Source organism: Vicugna pacos, chromosome 9, assembly GCF_048564905.1.
Source record: "Vicugna pacos chromosome 9, VicPac4, whole genome shotgun sequence".
In the NCBI taxonomy this organism is placed as follows: domain Eukaryota; kingdom Metazoa; phylum Chordata; class Mammalia; order Artiodactyla; family Camelidae; genus Vicugna; species Vicugna pacos.
Window position 1 is genome coordinate 12,211,720 of NC_132995.1, and position 24,626 is coordinate 12,236,345.

General features: G+C 54.7%; 1 protein-coding gene across 9 annotated transcripts in view; it reads right to left on the reverse strand.

The window, feature by feature from the left end:
* Positions 1–24,626, reverse strand: part of PAK4 (p21 (RAC1) activated kinase 4) — a 42,548-nt gene that overhangs the window by 9,650 nt on the left and 8,272 nt on the right. Inside the window, exons 2-5 of one of the 9 annotated variants that reach the window (XM_072967109.1) lie at positions 18,956–19,070; positions 18,555–18,672; positions 1,693–1,766; positions 135–347 (exon numbers count right to left, since the gene is read on the reverse strand). In XM_072967109.1, the coding sequence (XP_072823210.1) occupies positions 135–338 (204 nt within the window). In that variant the 5' untranslated portion in view covers positions 339–347; positions 1,693–1,766; positions 18,555–18,672; positions 18,956–19,070. Of the gene's footprint in view, positions 1–134; positions 392–1,692; positions 1,767–3,779; positions 3,926–10,567; positions 10,719–18,554; positions 18,673–18,955; positions 19,071–24,626 lie in introns of those variants that run through there. The other 8 variants (XM_072967104.1, XM_072967110.1, XM_072967106.1 and 5 more) reach the window with 8 other exon arrangements.

Below are 24,626 nucleotides of genomic sequence, written 5' to 3' on the forward strand. Positions count from 1 at the left end.
GATGAGGGGGACGGCTGGCGCGTCTAGAGGTCTGTTTGGAGGAGGTGTTGGCCCCAGAGTATGGGATCGAGGGATGGGGTCCCCCTGTGAGGGTTGGCATGGGTCCAAAGAGATGGTGGTGGCTGCCAACATACCTTGGGGGCCCCAGGCTGGATGGAGGTAATGCAGGCGGGGTCGACAAGGGGCTTGGGCCGGCGAGCAGACTCCTCGATCAGGCTCTGCCACTGGCGGGGCAGCCCCGTGAACTTCTGCTCATGTTGGTCGAAGCCCGTGTGCACGCGGTGCTCGAAGTTGGATGGCGCCGAGATCTCGACCCGTTTCTTCTTCTTCCCAAACATGGTGCCAGGCTTTAAGCGCGCAAGGGTGTAGACTTGGGCTCCGGCTGGCAGGCCTGCAGGAGGGGGCTGCTCACCAGAACCTGCCCATCTCTGGCCCTGCCTGCGCTCCGTACTCCCTCCTCTCTTCCCTGGTCTCCCCACTCCCCCTGCCCTGTACAGTCTGCCCCCCACATGCAGCCTAGGGACCCCATGAACACCCGAGTCAGGTCCCTTGTTCAGAGCCCTCCTGGGGCTCCACCTCACTCAGGAAAGTCGAGTCCTACTTGTGGCCCACTCCACAAGACCTGCCCCATCACCTCTCAGCTCTCATCTCTCCCTCTCGCTCACACTGGCTTCCAAACCTCAGGGCCTTTGCACTGGCGGTTCCCTCTGCAGGGAGCACTCTTCCCTGGTATTCACACATGGCTCCCTCCCTCCCCTCCTTCAGGCGTCAGTCATTGGTGACACCTTTCCTGACAAAGAAAAAAAGCCCCCGTGCCCCACTGTCCTCCCAGTACATCATTTCATAGCATGCTTAATTTCTGGAAATTCTGCTATTCCATCTTGTATTTACTAATTCAACATTTATACCCCCATCACTAGACTCTCAGCACCCCTGGCCAGGTTTCACCTGCCCAGTTTCCACATGTCCCACCCTAAGCCTGGCACACAGCGTGTGTTCAATGACTGGTTCCCAAAGACCCGCCACCAGCATCCCTGATTTCCCAGCCAGGACTCTGGGCTAGGAACACCACACACCTTTGGTTACCTGCTCAACAAATGGTCACTGAGCCCATTCTATGCGTGAACACTAGGCAGCCTCACTGCAACATTCCCATTTTACAGATGAAGATTAAGGCTCAGAGGAGGAAAGTTCCTCACCAAGATCACATAGCGGGGAAAAATCCGCTTCATTATAGAAACTAACAGACCAAACAGTCCCTGTCCTTAGAGTCTGTGGTCTCCACTCCAGTACTCCGAGCAGTACCAGGTGCTGCATAAATGCACACTGAAATCTGATTTAAAAACCAAAAGGGCCAAAGGGGACATGCATGATGGTGATGTCCCCACAGCGGGACCAGAGAAATGACAGGCAGGGGAGCCAGATGGCTAGAGTGCAAATCTCTCTGCCGTCTACTACAAGTGACCCTGGGCAAGTGACTTAAACTGGCTGTGCCCTGGATCAACTCCCATGGAGCTGCTGGGAGGATTAATGAGTTAATACGAGCAGGGCTGGGCGCAGGGCTGGGCAGGAGCGAGGGCCCTGTTGGCGTTTGCTCTTCTGATGATTAGGGTTACTCGGAGCAGCGCCTGAGGAGGAGGGGCCCCAGGCGCTGCTCCCCTGTCCCACATAGGAGCCCTGGATGCCACAGACCTGGTTCGATGCTGGCTGTGCTAGAAGTGCCCTCTGGCAGGTGACGTCTCCTCTTGGGGCTTCGGGTTACTCATCTGTAAAAGGGGAAGAAAACATCATTCATTCATTCAGTAATAACTCACTCCTTTGTGTCCAGCCTTGTGCTGGCTGACCAGGGATACAGTGGTGATGGACCAGCCTCGGACAGACAGCCCAGAGTGATTGGGGCTGGGGTTCCAGGGTCCCAGACCCAGCCCAGAGGGATGGCAGGATGCGGATGAGGTGAGGGGAGGCTTCCCAGAAGAGGGGCCATGTGAGCTGAGATCCAGAGGACATGGGGAAATGCACTGGGTAGGGATCATGTCTGGTTCATGGCTGGCTCCTCAGTGCCTGGCACAGTGCCCAGCACAGGGTCAGCCCCGAGCTCAGTAAGTCTTGTGACCCAGTGAGGATGCTCACGAGCGTGTCTGGGATGTGGCCCCCGCAGCCCCTGGTTCCCCTCCTGGCTTCTTTCCTGTAGGAGCAGCTCTGTGAGGTGAGGACGAAGAGGCTGCCACCCCTGGCCCAGAGGCAGGACTATCAGTGGGCAGCCAGCCAGGAGAACCGGTTTGGCAGCGGGAGCCCAGCGGGAGGCGGGTGGGGACCCAGCAGCCAACCTGTCTCAACTGGCCTGGACCTCCTGGCCAGCAGGTGGCCAGAGCCAGGGCTCTGCCAGCGGGTCCAGTTTCCCTGGCTGCCCTGGCCAGGGTGGGGGCCCTCTGCCTCTTCTCTGATCCCTACCAAGCCAGGAGCCCTTCAGTGTCTCTCCCCAATTCTGGCCCCCAGAACACTGTCCGTCCTCTGCTCCCAGGCTTCTGGCCTGGCCTACCTACCAGTGGCCCTGACCTACCCTGTTTCTCTCCAGGCTTCTCTGCTCTCGGCCCTTTCAGTTCCAGCCCCTAGCCTCATCCCTACACCCCGACCCTCCCCCATCACCCCTGCTATCACTCCAGGTCTATGCCCCATGTTCTATCACCTCCTCTGTCTTCCCACATGTGCCCCTGTTTGGCCCCAGCCTCACTCCTCACTCACTGTGGCCTCTCTCACTGGACCTGCCCATTCTCCACCCCCCAGCTCAGGGCCTGTGGGCACCAAGTCAGCTCCAAGCCCTCCTCAGGAATAGGATTAGCCACATGACCCCTCACTAAACCCAGGGAAGGGAGGAGCTCAGGATCCAGTCAGAGTGCGTAGGAGGCAGCCTGGAAGATGGGGCAGCCAACCCAGGACCCCCACCCATAAAGCTCTGAGCACTGCTTGCGCATCGCAGCTGGCCCGCCCGCCCCTAGCTGCATGCCACTGCAGGCGAAGGGGACTCAGGGGCACACCTCCGGATATTTGCCTGGGGCCACCCCTTCCCTCTGGGCGCTGCATGGAGGGCAGGACAAACAGAGGAACTGACTGTGTTTATAATGATCAGGCGGGAGCCCCACCCTGGGGCAGCTCCAACACAGCTGGTTCCCCTGACCAGACCCCCGCCCCCGCCCCCTTCCCATCAAGTCCCCAAGATATGGACTGTATGGGGCCTGCAGAGGAGAAGGGAGAGGAGCTGCCACACAAAGGTAGGGACCTGTGCCAGGAGCAGGGTGGGTGAAGAGTGGGCGCTGGGGTTCCTGGGCAAGTTCAGAGCCGGCCACCACCGCTGCCACACACTCTGCTGCCTCACTTTCTGTGCCTGTGAAGTGGGGTGACCCACCTGCCTTGGGGGCTCACCGCGTGGCCCTGGACCAGCGGCTCAGCTGCGTTGTGCCTCAGTTTCCTCCTCTGTTAAAGGAAGACCATGACAGTACCTGCTTCTTGGAGCTCTTAGACGAAGTCACAGAGAACGCAGGCACTGGGGGCCTGGCCCCAGGGACAGGGACAGCGCACACAGTAAGGAAGTGCTCGGTAACGCCAGTCACCATCACAGTGGCAGCAACACTTACTGAACCCCTACCGTGCCGGCCCCTCTCCTAAGCACCTGACCAGGAGTCCCTCATTCAATCTGCATGCCTGACTCTGGAGGAAGGTGCCATTATGGGCCTGGTGTTACAGATGAGGAAGACGAGGCACAGAGAAGGCGCCCCACTCACCAGGGGCCCGTAGCCTGGGATGCAGAGTGGACATGATGCTCCAGGCCCGTCTCACCCAGAGCCCGGGCTCCGCCGGTTCTTAGAATTACAGCAGCTGTGTCCTTGGAGATTCTGTCTAATCGCATTCCACCCTCACTGCCACCTGTGAGACAGGCACTCTCATCGTCCCCAGTTCACAGGTGGGAGACTGAGGCCCAGAGGGGAGAAACCTTGTTCAGGGCACCCAGGATCTGAACACGGGCAGCTGGGGGACTAAAGTCTAGGCTCTTACCCGCCTGTCCCGCGCCCGTGGGCTTGTGGAGGTGCTTTTGTTTTTATCATCCTCTTCCTCCTCATCTCCTCCAAGTCTCGTCCTTGTCTCCTTCCCTTCCTCCCTCTCTCCCCATCTTCTCTCCACAACCAGACTTGGCCTTTCCTCTCCTGCCCTGAGCCCTCCTGGAGCTGAGGGTCCTCACCTCCACTCTGACCTGTCCCAGCCCCCCAGGGGTAGTGGGAGGCAGCACAAAGTGGGGTTCTGACCACCGCCTCCCCCCCACCCCAGGGCTCCTTATTCACCTTTTCCACAGGCCTTTGGCGTATCAGTCTGCACTGGAAAAGATGTCCAAGAATCAGTCCCCGCCACCGAATGTGGCTTACTGAAGCTCAGCCCCAGAAACTCACACCCCCGCCACCACTGCGGGGAAGGGAGGGGACCCACGACCCTGCGCAAATGCCAATGCTCAGCACTGGCTCCCCGCACTCTGGTGGAGTGGCTATTCTCACCCTCGTGTTGCAGATGTGGAAACTGAGGCTCACAAAGGTGAATCTCTTGCTAAGGTCATGAAGCAGAGGTGGGCCTGGAAGATGGTCAGATCCATTACAGAGTCAGCATCCTTGAACACTTTGCTCGCCCTCAAGGCTCTTCCCCGTAGCCCACAAGGTCCTGCTCTCCTCCCACAAGCCCCCTCGCTCACTTTGCCCCGGCTACTTGGGCCTCCACGCTGTTCTTCAAACCCAAGACATGCCCCTACCTTTGCACTGGCAGTCTGCCCCCGCTGCGGGGACTCTCTTCTCACTGATCTGCACATGGCTCCTCCCCTCCTTCCTTCCACCCACATCTGTGTTCAAGTGTCCCTGTTCCTGTCCTGTCACCCTCTCTATGCCTCTTTCCTTGCCTTACTCACCGTGTGTGTGTGTGTGTGTGTGTGTGTAATTCTTCAGTGTCTGCTTCTCCCATTAGAATGTCAGCTCCTTGCGTCCTGCTCCCCGCTGTACCCCAACTCCTACAACACCGCATGGCCCACAGCAGGCATGGAACACATGGTGAATGAACACACTCCCCTGTACCTGCTACGTTACCCACCTGCTTGGACACCTCAGACTCTGCCCAGGAAGGACTTGTAAAACTCTGGCAGAGAAACCCTTGCAATCTAGAGGCAGAGGGTGAAGCGGTGACCCCAGTGACACAGAACAAAGGAGGACAGCGTGCAGCCCGCGGCCACCAGCCAGAGCCCGATGCCTCTGAAGTCCGGTGTCTGATTCCCCAAACTCAAGCATGTCTCCATCCTACTCTAGAATGTTTATTTCAATTAAAAAAAAAAGGCTTTGTATGACTGAAAAATTGTACTGAACACTGGAATTTGACACAACACTGTAAAATGATTATGAATCAATAAAAAAAAAAAGGCTTTTGGATTATTTAACATATAGGAAGGGCAGTTTCCGATCTGTCCTAGCAAAAGCTTCACATTTTCTGTCACTCCCTGTGCTCACGTCACGTGTCCTACCTTCTGACCTTTCATGAGAAAAACGGCCATCGTTTCACCATTCCCCCCACCAAGGAAATCAATGCAGAGGGGAGAGCGAGACAAAGTGGAGTGACAAAGTGTCTGGGAAGTGTGAGTGCGTGTGCGTGTGCGCAGAACTCCTTCCCCCCGCCCCAGCCTGCCCCTGCAGGCTTCTGCATAAAGCTCCCCAATCACGGGCAGTGGAGGGGCTGAACCTGTAGTGCAGGGGCAGGTCAGAGGATGCCGCAGGGGTCATAGCTGTCCTTTGGTATTCACCAAAATGAAACCAGTGCAGGAAGGGGACGATGCAGAAGCGCTCACTGTCCCCAGCCTGCTCTCCAGCCTGGGCTCCCATTCACCTTTCCGCCACGATCTTCACCTACCAGCTCCAGAAGCCCCCTCGCTACCTTAGTTTCCCCCTTCCTTGATGATGGAGGGGGAGTCTGACTTACCTTGGTGGCCCGCAGCAGGCTCTCCCTGCCCCCCAAAGCCTCCACGCCCTTCCCCCCTACACTTTTGCTCAGCGCCTACTGCCCACTTATGTGGCCCCCTCTCCCATCCAAACCTCTCTTCAGGCCTCCTGCTCTGAGCTTAGTTCCTGCGAGGAGTCCTCAGGTACCACGTCCCCCCTAGACCCTTCCTTAAACTTTGGGACTGACATATGCCCAAGCCCCTCCTTGGCACTTACTCTATCCACATGTGACCCATCACACTCACACACCCACCCATTTGTCCAATCATCACTGTCCACTGAGGGCTGATCTTGGACCGGCCCGGGGCAGGGATGATAGCGGAGGCCTGAACAGCCAGGAATATCCTGCCCTTGCAGAACTCACATTCTAGGGGAAAGGAGACTGTCAATAAGTGAGATAAATCAGAAAAATAGCTAGCAAGTTGGATGATAAGTGCTGAGAATACAGTAGGGGTTGGGGGGAGGAAAGGTGGGAATAGTCAATGAAATGGTCAGGGGGACCTTGCTGAGCAGTGAGCAGAGACCCGATTGGGGAGAAGAGGGAGCCCTGTGGATACTCGGAGCAAGAGCACACAGGCATTGGGAACAGCCCATGAAAATGTCCTGAGGCAGGAACACACTTGATGTGGTCAAAGAGCAGAGAGGAGGCCGAGTGGCTAGGCATGGTGAGCGAGGGGTGAGAGAGGAGGGCAGATCATGTGGGAACTTGTGGGCCACAGGGAGGACTCAGGCTCTTACCTGAGTGCGATGGAGCTATGGGTAGGTTCTGAGCTGGGGAGGGGCGTGGCCTGACTCAGGTGTTTACAGGCTCCCTCTGGCTGCATGTGGGGACAGACTGGCAGGGCAGGGCAGGGCAGGACAGGACAGAGTAGGGAGACCAAGAAGGAGGAAGATGTGATAGTCCATCAGGAGAAGAGGGTGGACGGGTCCACGTGAGGCCGTGGAGGGGAAGGAACAGGCAGGTTCTGGGTAGGCTGTGAAGGCAAGATGGCAGCACTGCCAAGGACTGACACCACCTCGTCTAACAGCGGGAACGTGAGCTCCACGGGGGTGGGCGCCTGGTCTGATCTTGCCCATCACCACATCCCCCAGAGCCTGGCACATTCTGGCACCCGGTCCATTCTCCCTCTGTCCTTAGCATCACCTAACATGTTATACAGTTATGACTGCGTCTACTGTTGTCTCCAGGATAAGCTGGTGGCTCGGTGCAGGCAGGAGCCACGTTCTGGTGGGTTACAGGTTGCCCCTCTGCGGCTGCTGAGCGGATGGAGAGGACGCACATGTATTTCAGCGCTGACTCTGGCCCGGCCTGCGCAATGCAGGCAGACCAGGCTGCACAGAACCCTCTCAACTGTTCTTGGGTCTGTGGGCAGAGCTCTCTTCCTTCCTGTTTCCCGACCTAGGAAACTGAGGCCCAAAGAAGGGAAGTCACTGCCCAGGATGGCCCAGCACCAGGGCACAAAGGCGTCCACTCTGACCCACGGAGAAGGCCCTTGCTGCCCCAGAGGCTTGTGGGACAAGAACATGGGCAGAGACAACTCTACTTCCGATGACCAGGACCAAGATCAGGACTTGCCTTAGTTAGGAGGGACTCTGAAAAAATGGGAAACAAATCAAACTCTCCAAGGGCTTCCGGCTCCTCCGTGACTTAACAAGGCCCTGACCACCTTGGGGCCTCCCGCCTCCCGCACTGCACCCCAATCGTGCTGGTCTCCTCCTTTTCAGTCTTGGACACATCAAGCTTGTTCCAGCCTCAGGCCTTTGCACCCTCGGTCCCCACTGTCCAGAGCTGCATGTCTCACCCTTTCCTGATATTCAGGTCTCAGTGCAAATAAAGCCTCCTCTGAGAGGCCTTCCCTGACTCCCTGACAAAATCTGCACCCCTACTTTCTACTTCTCCATGGCATTCAGGACCATCTGGTATTAAATACCTGTTGACTGTTGGTCCCCTCCCCTCCCTTCCCCTCCTCCCAGTGGAATATTGGTTCCTTGAGAGCAAGGGCATTTGTCTTGTTCTCGCCATACCCCTGGCATCTGGAGCAGGGCCCGGCACACAGTAGGTGCCCAGGAAATGTCTGTGCAACACATGAGTGATGCCTTTGCCACAGTGATGAGGCTGGACCCAGAGGAGAGGCAGGGAAAGCTGGTGAGGGCAGAGTGCAGATGGGGTCTCCAAGGCCTGTCCACAATGCCTGGAAGCCTGACCTGGATGCCTGCAAAGGAACTGGGCCTCTTTACAGGCCGAATCTGGCTATTCAGTGAATAAGCTGGTGTGTGTTTCCAACACCACGAGTGGCGCCCAGCTGGGAGCCCACTTCCCCAGGCCCTCCGCACCACGCTGCCTAGGCTGGAAACCTGAGCAAGTGGCAGCATCTTCTGACTACGGGCAAGAGGCAAGTCATCCTGGGGGTGCGCCACCAGCAATCTGAGTCCCCACAATGAATGGAATCCCATAAAAAGACACAGATCAGGGGGTCACCCTGGCCTTGGGGAGCAGGGCCTGGAGTCGGCTGTGTGGGAAGCGAGGAGCAGCCCTGCTCTCTGTGTTCTGGCCACTCGCAGTGCTGTCCTCCCCGCTCCAGGCCTTCGCACAGACTGTGCCCGGACAAGGACTCAGCAGGCAGTTGGTGACGAAGAGCAGACTGACAGCCCAGGCTCGGGGATCCGCTGCAACACTGCCAAGCTGTGTGCCCGTGACCAAGTGACCCTGGGCCTCTGAGTCCTCATCTGCAAACTGCGGGTAATGACAGTCCCTATCTCCCGTGAGTGTTTGGATGATCGAATGAGACGACCCATGCGGGGCATGTAGAGCAGCGCCTGGCACCAAGTGGGCCCTCCTGTCAGGCTAGCTGCTGTTACTATTACTGCCACTGTTGTTGTTGCTGCTGAAGGAATAAAGAAAGGAATGAACAAATGAAAGAGGGTGCCGGGCACAGTCCTCTCCCAGCCTGAGCAAAGGTGCCAGTCTTACTGTCTCCATTAAGTCTTTCTCCAGGGCTGGGATGGGGGAGCATAACGAGCTGCCACTTTGTGAGGACAGGTCTGCCTCTCCCCCGCTGGACTGCGAGCTCCCCTACTAAGAGGACAGGGCCTGGGGCCATCTCAGCCACCCAGTGTCCCCACCCTGCCCAGCATAGGGCAGAGTACAGCTCAGAGAGTGGGGCTGAATGAAGAGATGGTGCTCTGAGCCCCCAGGGAGGCCAGATGGCTCCTGTGGCAGCCCCAGGCAACAGGGCCCCCTCCTAACCCGGCCAGGCTCAACAGGGCACAGACACAAAGGGCCCTGTTGGTGTCCCTCACCGCCTGGAGGCAGCCAGGGTGGGGATGGATGCCACAACAAACCTGAGAGTGTGGACGAGCCCACAGGGACCAGGGAAATCAGATCAGACTTCATTCATTCCTCCCCTGAGGCCGGGCAGGAAGGAGGGAGGAGGTGACAGGCCAAAAAGAGGCCCCAGAGCCCTCCTGGGCCCTGCAACCTAAGCCCTGTCCCGCCATGGAACTCCCCAATACACACACACACACGCACGCACATGCCCTTGACACAGAAACACATGAAGATGCTCCTCAGAGCACAGCTGTCTGCAGAGACTTACACACACGGCACGGATGTCCAGACACACAACCACAGACGCACAGGACTTACACACACTGGTGGCATGGAAAAGTCCCCAAGCAGCCTGAGATGGGGGGCCACCTTGACCCCACAGTGCCTGTGGACCCCAGTGGCCTGAGTGTGGGAAGGGACACCCGCCCTGAGCCCAAGCTCCGGCCCTGGGAACAAGGGCCCAGCTAAGCATGAGGGAGGGACTGTGAGGGACGTGGGGGAACAGTCTTAAAGAGGGGCCTGGCTCAGAGGTAGCTCTCAGGACAGAAGGGCCAGGATGCTGAGGCAATCCACAGCCAGGACCCCAAGAAGTCATGGACCCAGGAGCCCCTCTACAAACACTGTACACCCCCGAGACACAGGGGTTCTGGAAAGAGACCAAGAGACACACAGCAACGATCCTGGGAGAACAAAATGACACCACAAGACAGACCTCAGCCACCACCTAGAAACAGCCACACACATGCACACACACAAGTCAAAAGCTGCTCCGTTACGGCTGGACTCACCGAGGAAGGCAGACCCCAAACTCACACCTAGGAACCCTCCCAAGCCAGAGTCAGACCGCGAGACCACACAGCCGTAGACCCGCACACAGTAGGTAACGAAACCCACGGCAGACCCAGGCACCCTCACAGCCAACTCCAGGGTCACTCAGTGACCAAGGAACCACCCCATGCGAATCACACCCCAGAACACACTCCCAACCTGGACGCTGTGGGACCCGTGCTGAGGCGTGGGCTAAGCCCCAGCGGACAAACACTTGCCATCACCAACACGGAAACACACACGGTGACCCCGCCCCGGCCCCAAGAAAGGTGTGGCCCCTCGCACACGTGCTTACGCTGGCTCAGGTGGCCAGGCAGCAGGACTGCCCTCCCCCACACCCAGGCAGCCCTCCCTCCCTCTCCTCCCTTCTTGCCCTAGGACCAGGCCAGCTCACCTCCACCATCCTCTTCCCTCTGTCCTGGCCCAGGTTAGGCTTCCAAGTGGGAGAGCAGGGAGCTGGGATCAAGGGGTTCCCCTGGTCCTGGATACACGCACCCACTGAGGAGAATGGGCAGGGTTCTGGCCCCCGCCTCCCTGGCAGCGGCTGGTGACGCGGCCCTGCCCTGGCAGGAGTCGAGCTTGCCTGTGGTTCCAGCCCACGGGAGGGCGGAGGGTGGGAGGGAGGGATGGAGGGAGGTGGGGCTGAGCCTGGAAAGCTTGGGCCACAGGGCCCACAACTGTCCCGTGGAGGGAGGGGCTGGGCAGGGACACAGAAGCTGGGGACCCTGACTGCAGCCCGTGTGTTAGCAGGGTCAGTCTCCCATTACACAGGCACCCGCACAGCCCCATTTCCCTCCCCATGCCAGGCTGGGTGCCAGGGGCCAGGAAAGCAGCAGCTACACAGGATGGGGTTGACAGCCAGAGACTGGCTCGTGGGGCAGCCAAGTCTGAAATATTGGTGGGGCTGGGCTGCAGGGCAGAGCGACGGCAATGAGAGGCCTCTCTTATAGGGAGGGTGCCTAGAGGTCTGGGGCTTGCTGTGTTCCCCTCTCCCCCCACTCCCAGGCTGTGATTCCAGCAAGAGCTCCAGAGGGCACAATGAAGGGGCCCTCTCTGCTCCACCCAATTCACCCAGGAGGATGAACCTGAGACTTGCAGCCTCACTAGGGGGAGATCACCGTGAACCAACCCCCCCTGCCCCCTCCCCCGCACTGGCATCTCTAGGCGCGAGGGAATGGGGAGAGAGAAAGGTGGGGAGGGCTGGGACTTACGCGCGCCATGCTGGCTGTTGCCAGGATGTAACTAACTCTTCTGAAAATAAGTGGCCCAACTTTCCAGAGAACTTCCTCTGGGGCAGGCCCTGCTCTGAGCAGTGACACGCATTAAGTCATTTTAGCTCACCACTGCCCTAAATGGACAGGTACTTTATCAGGCTCATTTTACAACGGAGGAAACTGAGGCCAAGAGAGGTTGAGTGATCTGCCCAAGGCGCCCAGCAGGGAGGTCAGGCGCCGGGCTTTCCAGGTAGCCATCTGTCCCAGTGCCTGGGTCCTAAAGCAGCTGCTCTGACCAGGAGGCTAGTTGGCTCCAGAGAGGGCAAATCTAGAAGAGGCAGTGTTGGCTCTGCCCCGTCTCTGCGTCACACCTCCCTCCCGCTCACACTTTCACTGCAAAGCTTTCGCTGGCCCAGGGCAGAGCGCCCTTGAGAAACTTGTTTCTGTCTGTCTCCCCTGCGATGGGGGTGGGGGTGGGGGTGGGACGTGGCAGGCAAGGGTTGGGGCTGCCTGGTTCATCCCTCTTCACCCTGGGGGCCCCATCTCAGGCCCCTCCTGCAGGAAGTCTTCCCTGACACCCCAGGCTCTATCCCAGTGCTGACCTTCCGGCAGTCACTGTCTCTGACTCGTCCGTCTCCCGGACTGGTTCACACATTTGCTGAGTGCCTGGCCCGTACCAAACAAGACTGTCAGAGGCCCTGGGAATTCATCAGTGAACATACCAGACAAAACCCTTTGCCCCAGGGGCTGAGGGCCAAGTAGGACTGCTCCCTGACCAGGGGGTCATGTGAGCAGCAGGGACCAGGTTCAGGCAGGTAGATGCTCCAGGCAGCTGCCCAGTGAAGAGTGAGTGAGCAAGTGGCCCAGGCGGGTAGGTGGACAGAGGCCTGAATCCTTCCCACTGCCCTGCTCTGGCACCCCCATGTCCCCCACCCCCAAGCCAGCTCCTCCAGGACTCCACCACGTGGACCAGGGGACCAACTGGCTTGGAGAGCTGGGAAATCCCAACCCCCCTGCTGTCCACCACCTGCCCATGAGCCAGGGGCTCCCAGCAGGGCCTGGGGCCATGGCAGGGCAGGTCTGAGGGTCTGAGGTGGGGGTCTGCCAGAGGTCCCCGATCCCATGCCACTCCAACCCCCCCATTAGGGTGGAGCACCTGTCAGGCAGCCACCCAGAGAGGAGCCAAATGGGGCGGGCTTCCCAAACCTCCCCAAACTGGACCGGCTGGTTTGGGCTCTGGTGGGGGAGGCGGTCAGGACTGGGCAGTTCGGACCAACCAGGGAAACTAGGTCCCAAGGGGAGGGACAGGTAAAGGGGGGAGAGGACAGGGGGAGCACGCCTCCTCCAGAAGTCTCACTGGAAACAAGAGGTTCTCCTGGGGACAGGCCTCCAGGGGCAGGGAGAGGTCAGTTCAAGATCCTCTCACACGGGAACAGATCTTTATTACAAAACTTTTAAAACACACCCCAAAATAGAGACCAAACCAATGAAACCCCCATAAAACCCACCCTTCAGATTCTCAACTATTCACATTCTGCTGTACTGGGGTTTCATCCACCTCCTCCCTTTCCTTTCCTTCTCTCCGTCTCAGTCTCTATCTCTTTTCCATACGATACATGGTTCAAAAGCCAACAGCACCAAAGGGTAAACATTGACAGGATGGCGCCCTCCTGGCCGGCCCCAGCTTGGCCCTGGAAGCAATCTCTACTGGAGTTTCTTTGTTTTCTTTCTGAGACAGCCTACACATGCCTGTGTGCATGCGCACAGAGATGCTTGCAAGCTTTTTAAACAGAAACATAACACCAGAAATTGACACAATACTGTAAACAGACTATACTTCAATAAAAAAGTATATATATACATACTTAAAAAAAGAAAAGGAACATAAATGGCAGCACACTGCACATACTAAAGCACCGTGCTTTACTCAACATTCCTTGGCTCCCCTGCACACCATGGGAAGGTTCACGCAGCACAGTCTGAATTGGCAAGAGCCTGGAAACAACACAAATGCTCGTCCATGGGACACAGATAATGAACTGTGATCTACTAGCTCCGCCAAACAGGACACAACAGTTGAGAGTGCATGAGCAGAGCTACATGTGGGTGAATATCAAAAACGATGTTAAACAGAAAAAGCGAAACAAAAGACAATACAGCCTAGGACTTTGCTAAGAAGTTCAAACCCAGACGAAATGAAGTATGCTGTTGAGGGATGCACACAGGGGTGGTAAAACCAAGGAAAAAAGCAAGACAGTGTCTGCCTCAAAAATCAGGGGAGGGGCTGCCTTGGGGCAGGAGGTTTGGGAGGGGCTTCTGGGGGGCTGGCACCATCTATATCTTTACCTGGAGGGGGATTATGTGGGTCTGCCCTTTAGAGTAATTGGTTATACTATACATTTATGCTTTATGCACTTTCCAGCATGTAAGCTACTCATTCAAAATTACGATGTTAAAGAAAAAAAAAATGTCTTAGTGATCATGCCTCCATCTCTGCAAAGCATGGCCTGGCCACTTCAGCAGCGGCATGGAAGGGCCACAATACCTGGAGCCAGTCCCCATAGGGCCAGGTCAGTTGTTCCCAGGCATTTGCTCTTACAAACGGTGTAGCAATGATAATCGTGGGCAGATATCATTTCACAGGTGCGCCATGTGTCTGAGGGCCAAGTGCCTAGAAGTGCAAATGCTAGGCAAAGCTCAAAATCGCCAAGCTGCCCCATGTGTGGCTGCCCCACTCTCACCCCTCCCTCGGCCTCACAGCCCAGAGTGCTGTCAAACTCTGATCTTTGCCAGTCAGAGAGGTGAAATCCAGCCCCTCTCAGCCTAGTTTTTGTGTTTTTCTACTTAGTAATTTAGCATTCTTTCATATTTATAAAAGCCATCAAATTCCTTTTCTGCTAAGTGCCTCTTCAGAGCCTTGGCCTGATTTTCTGCAGGGTCAGGAAGACCTGTGTAAACCCACCCCTGCTCTTCCCACCTCTCCAGCCCCAGCTCCCCACCAACTCCTCCAATCACGGACTCCAGGGGCTTTCAGCCGCCTTCCTACATGCATGGATTTTGTCAACAGAAATCCAAAGCAAGTCTACCACATGCCCCTCTAGACTGGGGCCGGGGCGCAGCATGATCCCTGCCCCACTGGGGCTCACAGTCCACAATCACACGATGAAATGTGAAATTCCAGCTGAGTCGGGCTGGCTGAGGGACGAGAGGTGATGGAGCCAGGCTGGAGCTGGGGTAGGGGTGGGGGGTGTCTGAGGCAGGCGCTGAGGACGGCAGGGCCTGCATCTGGAAGGTGTGACTCTGGCTGCCTTGCCTGTGGAGGATGGGATCAGGGGGCCTGAGTGGGCATGGGGACAAGTAACAAGACTGAAGCAGTGCTCCAGGCAACTGATGAAAGCAGCCAGCACAGTGGGACATGGAGAGAGGGGCACAGACCAGAGCTGAGTGTGCCCCAAAAAAAGAAAGATGAGTCAGATATGGGGGCTGAGGACTGGGCAGGGGCCAAGGGTAACTTTGAAAGCGGGTAAGGCGCACTGTTGTCTTTCACACAAGGAACCCGCTGGGAGCTAAACAATGCCAGGCCCCAGGTCCTAGAATATCTCAATGGTGAAAAAGAGGAATGGATGGGGAGGACTCACTTGCTCTGACAGTAAGGCCTGCTGTCCAGTTACCGAAATCAAGACGGTCGGAGAAACACATAGCTCAGGGAACGGAAGAGAGAACCCAGACCCACCTGGTTTTGAAAACACTGATTTTTTTCATTGTGGTAAAATACCCATAATACTTATCATTTTAACCATCCGTAAAGCATAGACTTCAGTGGCGTCAATTATACTCAATAATGTTGTGTGACCACCATCACAGCCTACACCCCAAACTTGGCCTTCACCATTCCTAACAAAACCCTGCATCGCTTATGGGCCAGTGCCCCACTCCTTCCTTCCCCCAGCCCCTGGTCACCTCTATTCTACTACCTTTCTCTACAAATTTGCCTAGTCTAAGTACTGCATATAAGTGGAATCTTAGAGTATTTTCCCTATGTCTGGCTTATTTCACTAAGCATAATGTTTTCAAGGTCCATCCACATTGTAGCATACTTCAAAACTCCATTCCTTTTTGTATGGCTGAATAACATTCCATTGCATGTATGCATCAAATTTTGTTTATCCACTCTTCTGTTGATAGACTTTGGGGTTGTTTTCACTTTTTAGCCATTGTGAATAATGCAGCTATAAACACTGGTGGACAAATAATTCTTCAAGTCTGCTTTCAGTTCTTCTGGATAGGTACCCAGGAGTCAAACTGCTAAGTTATACAGTAGTTCTATACTTAACCTCCTGAGAAACTACCAGATTGTTTTCCACAGCCGCTGCACCATTTTACATTCCCACCAGCAAAGCATGAGGGCTCCATCTTCTCTCCATCCTCACCAATACTTGTTCTTTCCCATGTTTTAAAAAATAATAGCCATCCCAGTTGGTGCGAAGTGGTATCTCATTGTGGTAACTTATTTTTGACAAAGAAGCATAAGCAACTCAATGGAGGACAGACAACATTTTCAACAAATGGCACTGGAACAATTGGACATCCATCTGCTAAAAAAATGAGTCTTCAAGGGGAGGGTATAGCTCAATTGGCGGAGTGCATGCTTAGCATGCACGAGGTCCTGGATTCAATCCCCAGTACCTCCATCAAGTAAGTAAATAAACAGACCTAATTACCTCCCTCAAAAAAAAAAAAAAAAAAAAAAAGAGCCTTCACCTAAACCTCACGCTTTGCACAAATCTTAACTCATCATGGATCACAGACTTAAATATAAAATGTAAAACTATAAAACTTTTAGAAAACAAACAAATCTTTGGGATCTAGGGCTAAGCACAGAGTTCTCAGACTGGATACCAAAAGCATGACCCATAAAAGGAAAAATTAATACAGTAGACCTCATCAAAATTAAAAACTTCTGCTCTGTAAAATTCCATGTGAAGAGGACAAAAAGCTACAGATTGGGAGGAAATATTTGCAAACCACCTATCTGACAAAGGACTAGTATCCAGAAGAGATAAAGAATTCTCAACACTCAACAGTAAAAACAAAACAAAACAAAAAACCCCCAAATAATCCAATTAGAAAATGGGCAGAAGACATGAAGACATTTCGCCAAAGAGGATACACAGATGGCAGATAAGCTCATGAAAGGATGTTCAACATCTTTAGCCATTAAAGAAATGCAAATTAAAGCCACAATGGGTTATCATTACATGCCTACTAGAACAGCTAAAATAAAAAATAGTCATAACACCAAATGCTGGTGAGGACACAGAGAAACTGATCACTCATACACAGCTGGGGGGATGTAAACCGGTGCAGCCATTCTGGAAAAGTTTGGCAGTTTCTCTAAACATGCATCTATCACACTGCCCAGCAACCACACTTCTGGGTATTAGTCCCAGAAAAATGAAAATTTATGTTCACATGAAAACCTATATAAGACTTTTAATGGCAGCTTTATTTTTAAGAGCCCCAAACTGGAAACACCCCAGATGTTTGGGGTGAATTGTTCAATAAACTACGGCACAACCACATCATGGACACTACTCTGCAAGGAAAAGAGTGAATTACCGACCCCAGCAACAACTTGGATGAATCTCCAGAGAATGATGCTGAGTGGAAAAAAGCCAGCCTCAAAAGGTTACATACATACTCATTTACCTAACACTGTTGACAGAATTATAAAAATGGGGGACAGATAGATGAGCAGTTGCCGGGAGTCAGGGACAGGCCAGCGAGGGGATGTGGCTATAAAAAGGCTCCAGGAAGGATCTCTGTGTTGGAATGTTCTGTATCTTGACTGTCTCTATGTCAATACCCTGGTTGTGGTCTTGTACTAATTTTGCAAGATGTGACTATGGGGGAACTGGGTAAAGGGTACAGCGGCTCTCTGTGCTAGTTCTTAAAACTGAATTTAACTTATAATGACCTCAAATAAAAAGCTTAATTAAAAATATTAATAGTTTATTAAAAAGGTCAGACCCTTTCCCACCTTTTAGCCTTAGAACACGCTATTCATCCTGCTTGGAACACACAGCCTTCCACACACTAACTCCTGCTCCTCTTATAGCCCTCAGCTCAGCCGTCTCCTCATCCAGGAAGCCTATCCTGATTTCCTAGGCTGGAGCCATGGCCTCCCACAGTCCTCAGGCGTCCCCCACCAGGTCACTCTGGGCTGTCACTCCCTGGTGCTGTGTCTCTCCATCACTGGACCACAAGTTTCACGAGGGCAGGGCCTTGGGCAGACAGGTCACCAGCCTGTCCCAGGCATTAGCCAGCACAGGGCTAGACTCAGAGGACGTGAGGTACACAGTGGTTATCTACAGAACAGATGCATGAATGGCGACAATGACAATAACAGCACTCACTGAGTGGTTTTTACGTGCTAGCTCTCTTTTGAGAGCTTAACATGGATGCAATAACCTTTACACGACTCCATTTTACAAAATGGGAAATTGAGGCTGTGGCAGGGAGGGGGAGCTCGCCATGTGCTCAAGCTCACCTAGCTAGTAGGTGGCAGAGCTGGGTGGCAAACCCGGGCCTCTGATAGTAATCTCCACCCCGCGGGGCCTCTCCATGAAAGGCTGGATGAGACTGGCTAACAAGAGACTCTTGCCCCCAGCCCCCAATCCACTCCCACATGGAGAGGGGTTCCTCACCCCTCTCCAGGGTCGGCCCCTCTGCGGAACTGACAAACCCAGGATGATACCAGAACCCCCTTACATATCAAGGGCCTGTAACTGAATCCCACGTGGCGACCTGGGAAGCCAGCAGTACCTTCCATGGACAGGAAGTGCCCCCTTTCACCCAAGACAGTGGTTTGGGGGGTGAAGGGTAGCCCCAGAGTGCCCTTCTGCAACGCTGGCTCTGCCAGGGCAGGGCTGCTTTCATCTGGCTATGGGGACAAGGAGCTGGGGACTCTGACATATGCTAGGGAGCCTTCCTATTGGCAGGGACTTCATTTATCCACCCCAAGAAATCTCAGAAGCAAAATACTGAGAGCAAGCTGCAGCCAAGTGCTGGCGGCCTGGTACCATTTACATGCAGTTTTAGAACGTGCAGAACAATACGGGATGCTGTTTAGGGAAGCAGCAAGGGACCACAGTGAGGCCTGGGTACCTGTGGGAGGGGACCCAGGGGCCTTTATCCGCAGCGAGTGTGTCTTCTCTCTCAGCTGAGCAGCAGGCCCACGGGAGTCCATCAGGTAACTCTCTGATCTCTTGGGGGCAACCGAAATCTTTCATAATTCACAGACGAAGAGGTGACAATTAAAAGGAAGAAAAGAGGGTTGAATTCATTTGATAATGATGAAAGAGGACATGGAGGAGGGGGCTTCTAGGGTGCTGGCAACCTTTGTCTTCTTCATCTGGGTGGCCGTTAGTTGGGCGTATGCTTTATAGTTCTTCATTAAACTGAACAGGGAGGTTCTACGCACTTGTATGTACACATGTCATATTTTACACTCCTGTGCAGGAAATGCCAGGGACAGCAGTCCTGACAGCTGGGAGCTTCCTCCGTACCTGCACGTGCCTGTACAGTTCCTTGTGCTGTCTCTCTGTCCACTTCTCTCTCTCTAACGCGCACGCGATCAGAGCAGCAGCCCTCCTTGGCCCCTTGCAGCTCTTGGCCTGTTTCCTGCAAGGAAGACAAAGGCCTGGAAGCAGCCAGCCCTAGAGCCCTCAGACTCTCGGCATCCCCCGGACTGCTGCCTCCTGCATGAATCCCACTCCCCGGGGAGCCTTTCTGGCCATGGGGGACATATCCATCCATGGCGTCCCTGTCCTGAGGCACAACAGCCAGTCACCTGGAATGGAAGGAGTTCGTTAGGACTGGTAGAGTTAGTTAGGACTGAGAAAGCCCTGGCTGGCTCATCTAGGCCCCTTGCTGGAGAAGAGAGTGGGAGGGGACCGGGCACAGACGAGGTCAAATGCAGTCTTCTACACTAAATGCAGAAGAGCAGCAGCTCCTGGAGCCCAGGCCTCCTGACCACAGCCCTCCAAGTAGTCCCCACCCCCATCATGTTCCAGAGGAGGAAGCAGATGGGGGTGGGAAAGCTTCCGAGGGTGGCCTGTGGACCAACTGGCCAAGGGCAGGGCGGGGCAGGAGTCCCTAAAGCTTAACCACCAGGCCAGGCTGAAGGGTGCAGAACTGAGGACGGGGGTGGGGGTGGGGGTTAGGGACGGCTCTCAGCTGGGGGCCTCTAGTCCTAGCAAAGCAGGAACCCAAAGCTGTGCACTGATGACATGGGTTCATGGGAAGTCAGGGGCTCACCCATAGCCCTCTGCTCCCAGCCCCAGTCGTTCTGACTTCAGGCCTCAGTCCCTCCTGCCCTTCTCTGCTGTATCTGGGGACCAGCCTTACTAGGACCGACTGAAGAACCTTTTTTCAATCCATCTACTCTTTAAAAAAACTTAATTAAATGCATTGTAAAAGTCACCCAGACACGAATGTTGGCCTGAAGTTCACACAGAGCACCACCTATGAAAGAACAGAACCTGAATCCAATCGAGCCTCTGGACCTAAGTTCCAATTCACAGGAAGCACAGGGAACATAGGAACACGTGAAGTGACACCACAAGGATGCGTCAGCCAGATCCAGGCTGTGGGAAACTCTAGAGGATAGAGGACCTGGGCTTTTGATAGATAAACGACCCAATCAGCAAGCACAGGAGAGAACACACGGGGGGGGGGGGGGGGGGACACGCTCCACAGACTACAGAAGACTTAAAGGGCCCATTAACCAGATGCAAAGCAGACCTTGTCTGGATTCCAAGTCAAACAAACCAACTGAAGAAAGCATGATAAGACAACTGGGGAAATGTGAGGAGAATAATGAAGTATTGGTTCTTTTTCTCCAGTGACAATGGTGTTACATATATTTTTAAACACTCCTCATCTCTTATAGGAAAAAAATCTGAAGTATTTATGGCTGAAGTGTATGATATTTGAGAATTGTTTTGAAAGAATCAGGGTGGGGGGAACCGATGAAAAAGCCCGGTCGTGACTGGTAATGGCTGACGCTGGTGACAGGGATGGCGATGTGGGGAGAGCAGCAGACCATTCTGAGTGTATGAGGACACTTCCATTATACAAAGGTTTTAAACATTCTGCAAAAGGAAATGTGACCTAGTCACAACAGCAAAGAAGTACGGCTTGCTCACCCCGTGAACCTTAATTACTAAATCCCTATGTGTATCCTGCCTCTAATAACTGTAGCAGTGACTGCGGCGACAGTAACCATGATGACACAAGGATGGCAGCCAGTGCTGAGCGTCACACACACGCTGACTTGCTTCATCCTCCCAGATACCCTGGGAGGCAGCAAGAATTCTCCTCCTGCTCCAGATGGGAACCAATGCAGAGATGTCTGGGGCTTGGGGCCTGGCCCGAGGTCACCGAGGAAGCTGGGTGCCCAGCCCCCGTCAGGACTGGGTGGGGAGAGGAGGCCACCGAGCCCTCGGAGAGGGAGGACGCACAGGGGCACTGGACTCTCAGTCCCCCTCACTCCTGTCAAATAACCACAGCTCCTGCAATGCAATATTCACGTCTTATCACAAACCTTTGCTGAATTAAACCATTGGCCACCCCAAGGGAGCCTGAAATGGTAACCAGCAACAGATGACAACAGCAGATTTCGGGGCTAACAGGATTTGTTAGGGGCCACCTGTCTGGATGTCCTCCCCGCAAGGTCACAGAGCCGGCCAGTAGCCCCCGCCCCCACCATCGGTGGGATGCCCTCCCCCTCCCCCACTCCAGGTGCCAGAAGCAGCAGGGGAGTCTGGCCTGCAGTGACATCAGCATCCTTCCCGTCCTCGGCCTGGACCTGTAGAAACCATCTCCCCTCTGTGGCTTCAGCGGGATCCTGGCTCTAAACAGGGAAGCTGGGGAAGCTTCTGCTGGGGAGAAGGGAAGCAGACCGTGAGGCAGAGACACAGGGAGAGAAAGACAGGAGAAGAGGGGGGCTGGGGAACAGAGACAGTCACCCAGACAGGGGCCAGGAGGGCCCACTGGTGGGAAGATAGGACAGTGACAGAGGCTGCACTGCCAGGCACAGAAGCCTTCCTTGGGCCTCAGCTGCCTCGCCAATATGAATAATAGTTGCAGCTTCCTACAGGGAGGCTGTGGAGGTGATGTGACTTAATCACGCCATGTCAGAAGACTAGAAAAGTCAAACATTACAAAAGCTAATACGTGTTTTCCACCATTTCTGTAGGCCAGTGGTTCTCATCCTGACTCAGAATCACACTAGAGTCACCCAGGGAGCTTTAAAAAAAAACAAACAAAACCCAAAGCTCAGGCCCCACAGCCAGAGATATGGATTCAAATGGTCTGGCCCTGGGCCCTGGCACTGATGCCTGCACCAGGTAACCCTAACGTGCAGCCTGTGGTGAGCAAGGGTTGCGGGGGTAGGTACCTGGACATAGGCCCAGGCCTGAGCCCCTGAGAGGGAGCTGTAAAGTGAGACACATGGATGGTGGGATGGAACTGAAAGGGAAAAGGAAGGCGGAGGGGCAGGGTTATCGTCCAGGAGGCCCCCTCTCTGACTGCCCACCCTCCCCCACCTTGGGCCAACGGGAGTCTGGGGCCTGCTGAGGAATGCAAGGAATGAACCCAGGCCTGGCACGGCCATCTCCGGGTTCCCTCCCCCTTCGCAAACTCCCAAAAGCCCATCCTCGGTCAGGTCACCGGCCAGGTGTCCAAACGCCTCCCTCAGGAAGCCCTCAGAGATCACTCAGTCCTCCTGGCCTGAACACCCACTCCCAGCCCTCTCCTCGGAGCACCTGTCCTGAATCCCTTCTCCTCTTGGGTCCCCAGCAACTTAAATGCTGGGCAATTTAAATGCTGGACCACAGGGTGCAGTCAAGACATCCCCCTCACCACCCCCAGAACTTATTGCTGGTGGAGTGAGTGACAGTGACAGCCAGCATGTGGCTGGCAGTTTATCACCTGCTCTGGCAGGCAAGAGTGGCCTGAGAAGGCTTCCCAGAGGTGGTGACCTTTAGGCCAAGACCCGAAGAATAAATGAACTGAGAACACCAAAGGCCTGCATGGCTGAGGTGCAGCAAGCAAGCGGAGGGGCAAGGCCTTGCCGACCAGACGCGGGACAGGGTCCAGGCCCCTCCCAGGGCAGTGGGAGCCATGGAAGGATTTTAAGCAGGAAAGGCGCCCACTCTGACCTCAACAGCACCCGCTGCCCTCCACCTCCATTCCCTCCCAGGGATGGAGAACCACAGCTGGCCTCCTGGGGGTGCCAGGGTATCCCTAGATCTTGCCCCCACCGTGGGGTTAGGGCTGGGCCCTGGCTCCTTCCTGCCACACTGTGAGGAGACTCCAGCAGAGCGGCTTCCCGCATCCCTGAGCCTGCTCCCTGATAATTAAACCGTAAGCTGATTAGTCAAGGAAAACCTTTAATTAGCCCTTGAAATCATTCAGGAAAATTACAACCTCCTCTCTGGGCAGCCTGCCCGCCCTCTGCCAGGGCCCAGGGGCGGTGCCAGGGAGGAAGCAGGGGATGGGGGGAGAGGTGGGCTCCTGTCTCGGTGGTGAGAGCCTCACCCGGCCAGGCCAAGCCCAGGGAGCAAGGCGCCTTGTGGGAGGAGGCCACAGGCTCCCGCTGCCACGTCAGGAATAAAGCCAATGAGGTGGGCAAGGTCTGGCTGGGAAAGTATGACTTTGCTGAGAGACATCAGAGAAGACATAAATAAATGGAGAGACAAACTACGTGCACGGACTGGGAGACTCGGTCACAACTGTGTGTGTGGCAAGATGCTTATCTCATATCTAAATGGAATTACAAAAAGCCAAATGGTCGAGATACTCTGGAAGGACTTGTGGGAGGGTTTGCTCTCCCCTCATCAAGACTTACTGTCAACTACAGAAGTCAGGAAGTGGGGTACTGATGCAGGAGCAGGCAAACAGCATGAGAAAGGAAGAGAGTACCTAGAACAGACCCAGTTATGCAGTGGAGAAAAGTAGGTCTGTTTGTAATAAACAGTACCTGGATGGCTGGGGATCCAGGCGGAAAATACGAAACTGGGTGCCTGCCTCACACCACACACATACACATGCACGCAAAACAATTCCAGAACAAAAAAAGACTAAACGTGAAAAGTGGAACAATAAAACTATAAAGGGAATGAGTGATAAATTTGACTCTGGTAAAACTAGGTGCTTCTGTTTTTCAAAAGACATAAAAAAGAAGTGCAAAGACAAGCCACAGCCTGAAAGGAGGTAGGAGTACCATCTTAGAAACACAAGGTTCTCACCCAGAAACTAGGATTTAACTCACAGAAATTCAAAATAAAACTGCAGGCAGCCCAGAGGACAAACAGGCAAAGGACTGAATCCGCCCTTCACAGGAGGGGCACTCCTGATGTTCGAGGAAGATGTGGAAAACCGCTCCAGCACCACATCTGCTCAGCACCACGGGCAGGATGGGCCGAGCACTCACCACTGGCGCCACCCTCACCCTCCTCATCTGTGAAATGGGTGGAATTCCTCCAGGAAGGACTGGGCAGAAGCAGCAAGGGAGCCCTGCACAGGAAAACCCTCAGTTAGGTCTCCCTATTAATCAGCCTCAAGAATAAAGGAATCCCCAGGCCTAAGGTCATTTCGGGCCTTCTCCTTCCTGTCTTCCGGAGGGGAGGTGGGGGTGTGCTCAGAAGGCTCAGAGTCCAAGAGACAGGATCTGTTTATTCACCACTGTGTCTCTGGAGGCCACAAGGGCCAGGCACTCCAGAGTATTTGTTGGAAAAAAAAATACAGGGACCACATTCATATTTATATTCCAGGCGCTGGGGTAAGTATGACAGAAGCAGAACTTCAGAGATGCCCTAGGACACCCAGAGTAGCCTCGATCCTAGAGAGGAAACTGGGACACGGAGAGGCCCAAGTGGCTGGCTAGTCAAATCCAGACCAGGAGGCTGCCCTGACGACAGTCCAGGCAGGAGTTGAGGGTGGCTGGAACTAGAGGGTGAAAACAAAGTGGGGTGGGAGGCACCAGGTTCTAATCTGAAGGCAGAGCAGCAGGCTTTCTCTGGGTCCTGGGGCCCCAGCACTGGGCTTATCAACGAACAAGCACTTGACTCCTATAGGCAGGATGGGTAAGAGCCAGCATGGCCAGGAACCTGGGAAGGGAGGAGAAAATGTCAAGAGGCTCGTCTCAGTGATAAGAGGCACATACTACTCTTG